The sequence below is a fragment of the Petaurus breviceps genome, unplaced genomic scaffold, assembly GCF_028583685.1.
Source record: "Petaurus breviceps papuanus isolate PSGF00001 unplaced genomic scaffold, PetGlider_PUasm1.0 90792, whole genome shotgun sequence".
NCBI lineage: Eukaryota > Metazoa > Chordata > Mammalia > Diprotodontia > Petauridae > Petaurus > Petaurus breviceps.
The window spans coordinates 8457416-8461593 of record NW_027187347.1 but is presented as its reverse complement, the minus strand read 5'-3'; the positions used below and the strand labels follow the sequence as shown (position 1 = coordinate 8461593).

The window sequence follows — 4178 nt, the reverse complement described above, 5'->3', positions numbered from 1 at the left end:
ATTTCCCCCAGATGTTAGTTCTTTAAATTGCTTTTTCTAAATTTGTAGAGACATTCTATCTACTTAGCTGTGCATATGTTGTATTCCAATATAGTAGAATGTGAGCTAAACTGTCTCAGTTCTATGTATGTCCTCAGTGCCTGGCACAGTTGAGATGTACTGAAGGTTTGATGAATTTAATGAATGTAGACTGTGATCATATCACAGTCCTTTCAAAAGTGAAAAGCTTTTTATGAACATTTCTCATCTGTGCATTTCAAAAACTGCTTTTTCATCACTATATATTAACTTAATCACAGATACACATATAGAAGGCCCTAGTCATAATTAGGCAAATATTCATAAGCTATTTTTTAGAAATCTACTTCCAAACCCAGGTAGGATATCAATCAATCAATGACCAATCTATAGGAATTTGTTCAACATCTGTTAAATGCCAGGCAATGTGCTGGGGAGGAGGGGCAGGAGAAGGCTCTGGAGATCATACAAAATGATCTTGACTATGATATGGACAAGTGAATAGACAACAGTAATATAAGACAGGAAAAGTAGAGAAAAGCCAGGCTATTGTTGTTCAGTCATTTTTGGTCATGTCCAACTCTTTGTGAACCCATTTGGGGTTTCCTTCTTTTTTTTAAATTACATTTTATGTTTATTTTTAGTTTACATCATTCATTTCCACAAGATTTTGAGTTAAAAATTATCTCCCCATCTTTCCCCTACCCATCACTCCAAAACAGCGATCCCACTGAATACCCCCTCCCCCAATCTGTTCTCTCCTATATTATTCCCCATTCCTCCTCCAACTTTCCAGTAGGGCAAGATGGATCTCTATGCCCCAGTGCCTGTATATCTTATTTCCCAGTTGCATCTAAAAAAAATTTATATATATATATATATATATATATATTTAATATTTTATTTTAAAACTTTGAATTCCATATTCTTTCCCTTCCTCCCTCCTCACCCACCCTTACTGGGAAGATAAGCAATTCAATATAGGTTGTACATGTGTAGCTATGCAAAACATTTCCATAGTGAATATATTGTGAAAGACTGACTATATTTCCCTCTGTCCTATCCCGATCCCTATTTGTTCTATTCTCTACTTTGACTCTGTCCCTTTTCAAAAGTGTGTGCTTCCAACTTCCCTCCTCCCCTCCATCATCCCCTCTCTCATCCCCTTCCCCCCTACTCTCCTGTAGGATGAATACCCTATTTAGTGTGTATGTCATTCCCTCCCTAAGCCAAATTAAATGAGAATAAGGTTGACCCATTCTCTTTTGCCTTCCTGTTCTTCCCCTCCATTGTAACAGTTATCCCTTGCCTCTTCTATATAAGATAGTTTACCCCATTCTGTCTCTCCCCATCTCCTCTCATTATATTCCTCTCACCTCTTAATTTCACCTTTTAAGTATCATCCCTTCCTATTAAATTGGTTCTGTGCCCTCTGTCTATGTATACCTGTACACATATATACACACTCACATATGTATTCATATGCCCATATGCCCTCCTATATAGATATATATGTATGTATACATGTAAGTACATTTATATTACCTTAACTATTCTCATACTGAGAAAAGTTTCATAAGTTACAATTATTGTCTTGTCTTTTGTGTAAATGTATGCTCTTATTCCATAATGTACATTGCTCCCTGATTGTGTGAAAATAATTTAGGTAGGTGAACAATTTATGAATAAACTAGAGATAGGGGTGGCTAAGAGGCACAGTGAGTAGAGCACCAGCCCTGGAGTCAGGAGGACCTGAGTTCAAATCCGGCCTCAGACACTTGAGGCACTTACTAGCCATGTGACTTTGGGCAAGTCACTTAACCCCAATTGCCCTCCAAAAAGCAAAAATAGATAGATAGATAGATAGATAGATAGATAGATAGATAGATAGATAGATAGATAGATAGATAGACAACAGATAGAGAGCAGTGTGACATGTAAAATGTATCATCTCAATTACATTAAATTAAAAAGGGTTTGTATGAAAAAAAATGTAGCTGAGATCAGAAGGGAAGCAAAAAATTTGGGAAAAAATTTTAGAGACAGATGCTCATATAAAAGTCTCATATCTCAAATTATCAAGAACTTTGTAAAATCAAAGGACTGTGTCATTAATCAATTGATATACAGTTTTCTAATGAAGTCAAAACAAACTATAGCCACATGAAAAATGTTCTCTAAATCATTATTAATTAGAGAAATACAAATAAAAACAAAGTTGAGATAGCATCTTATACCTATCAGACTGGCTAAAATGATAGAAGGAAAAAGCAACAAATGTTGGAGGGGATATGGAAAAATTGGGACACTAATTTACGGTGTCTGTGAACTGTGAACTGATCCCTCCATTTTGAAGAGCAATCTGGAATTATACCCAAAGAGTTATTAAACTGTACCCAGCAATACCACTATTAGGTCTGTTTCCCAAGATGATTAGGGGAAAAGGAAAAGAACCTACATGTTCCAAAATATTTATAACAGTTCTCTTTTTGGTGGCAAAGAACTGGAAATTAAGGCGTTGCCCATCAGTAAGGAACTGTCTAAACAAATTGTGTTATATGACTATGATGGAATACTAATGTGCTATATATCATGAACAATATTATCTTAGACAAAACATGAACAGACACACAAAATAATGAAGAGTGAAATGAGCAGAACTAACATTGTATGTAACAATATTGCTTTAGGAAAATCTTTGAGGGACTGTCATTTTGACTATTATAAATAACCAAATTAGCTACAAAGGATGTATGAAGGAAGACACTATCTGCATCCAGAGAAATAATTCATAAATAGAAGTATGTATAGAATACTTTTACATATATATGGGCACATCTGTGTCTACTGGTAAACATCTGGGACCAGGAGGGAAGAAAAAAAAGAAAAGAAATTTATACCATAACATATATTTAAAAGGAACAGCAAATTGAACATAACAGATTTGCAGTTTCATGTACAATCTTCTTCCCCCCGTCCCCCTTCTGCTATGCTATGGAAATGCTTGTTTTGTTTTTTAAGTTCAGAATAAAATAGATGAAGTTTTCAAAAAAGAGAAAACAGAGCGAGATATATTCAGTAACGAATGATCATGTTTTTATTGTTCTTCTGGATTACGTTATTTTACTCTCTTGCAAATCAATTGTTTTATAGCCATCATAATGGCTTAGGATGGCGGTCATGAAGTTCGTTTTCCTCATGTACAATTTTCCATTTTATAAGTTTACTAAAATATTGGCTTCATCAAAAAATATTCCAAATCAAGAGATTCCTTTCTATAGAAGATTAGCCCTTCTGATCTCTACCACAGATTTCTTTTGGGAAGCCAGGGAAAACTACTCACCCCCTTTCTAGCTTCCAGCTTTCTCATTTGTAAATTGGAGGAATTCAGTTTTCTCCCCCAGTTCTAACATTCCGTTTTATCCAGCTCGGTGGGGGGATCTTCAGTCCACTCTCCTCAGAGCTAATTGGTCTCCCCTTCCCCGTTTCACACAGCAAAAACAGAAACCAACTTGTCTGTGATCTGCTTTATAACCTTTCCTCCCCAACTCCCCTCTCCCAGGTCCCCACCCCGGCCCCCTACGCGCCTGTCTGTTTCATCCCTGTGTGTGTGTGGTCTTACCCGCCTCTCCATCAGCCTGAGGAGCAAGCCCCCTACCCTCCAGCGTCTCGGTGGCTCGGATTTCCAGGGTAAGGAGCTCGGGAGAAGCAATCACCCACTACCAGAAAGCTGAAAACAAAAGGCTGAATGAATGTGGTGCCGTCCACACAAGGCAGCGCTAAAAAGAGTAGGAAACATTGAATGTGCCTGATCGGAAGTGAAGCAAGGCTGTTCATTATCCCATTATTATAGGACATTGTAATAGAAAGCAGTAAGGCAAGACAAACAAATTAAGGGAATAAGCAAAGGCAATGAGGAAACAAAACTTAATACATTTTGCAGATGATATGATGGTTTACTTACAGAACCCTGGAGAATTAACTTAAAAACTAGTCAAGGGACAGCGAGGTGGTGCAGTGAATAGAGCACCGGTTCTGGAGTCAGGAGGACCTGAGTTCAAATGCGACCTCAGACACTTACTAGCCTTGTGGCCTTGGGCAAGTCACTTAACCCCAATTGTCCTGCCTTCCCCCAATTCTAAGTGCTACTCACTTCGCTC

The 4178-nt window shown here is 37.5% G+C and overlaps 1 protein-coding gene across 15 annotated transcripts in view; it reads right to left on the bottom strand.

Moving 5' to 3' along the window:
- Positions 1-3841, bottom strand: part of LOC138147392 (OX-2 membrane glycoprotein-like) — a 175999-nt gene extending 172158 nt beyond the window's left edge. For 7 of the 15 annotated variants that reach the window (XR_011164791.1, XM_069069842.1, XM_069069838.1 and 4 more), the window contains exon 1: positions 3362-3608. Coding sequence is in view for 11 of the 15 variants with exons in the window: in XM_069069842.1 (XP_068925943.1) it covers positions 3362-3388 (27 nt within the window). In the remaining 4 variants the exon portion in view is untranslated. Of the gene's footprint in view, positions 1-3361; positions 3610-3640 lie in introns of those variants that run through there. The other 8 variants (XM_069069852.1, XM_069069843.1, XM_069069840.1 and 5 more) reach the window with 4 other exon arrangements.
- Between the last annotated feature and the right edge of the window lie 337 nt (positions 3842-4178).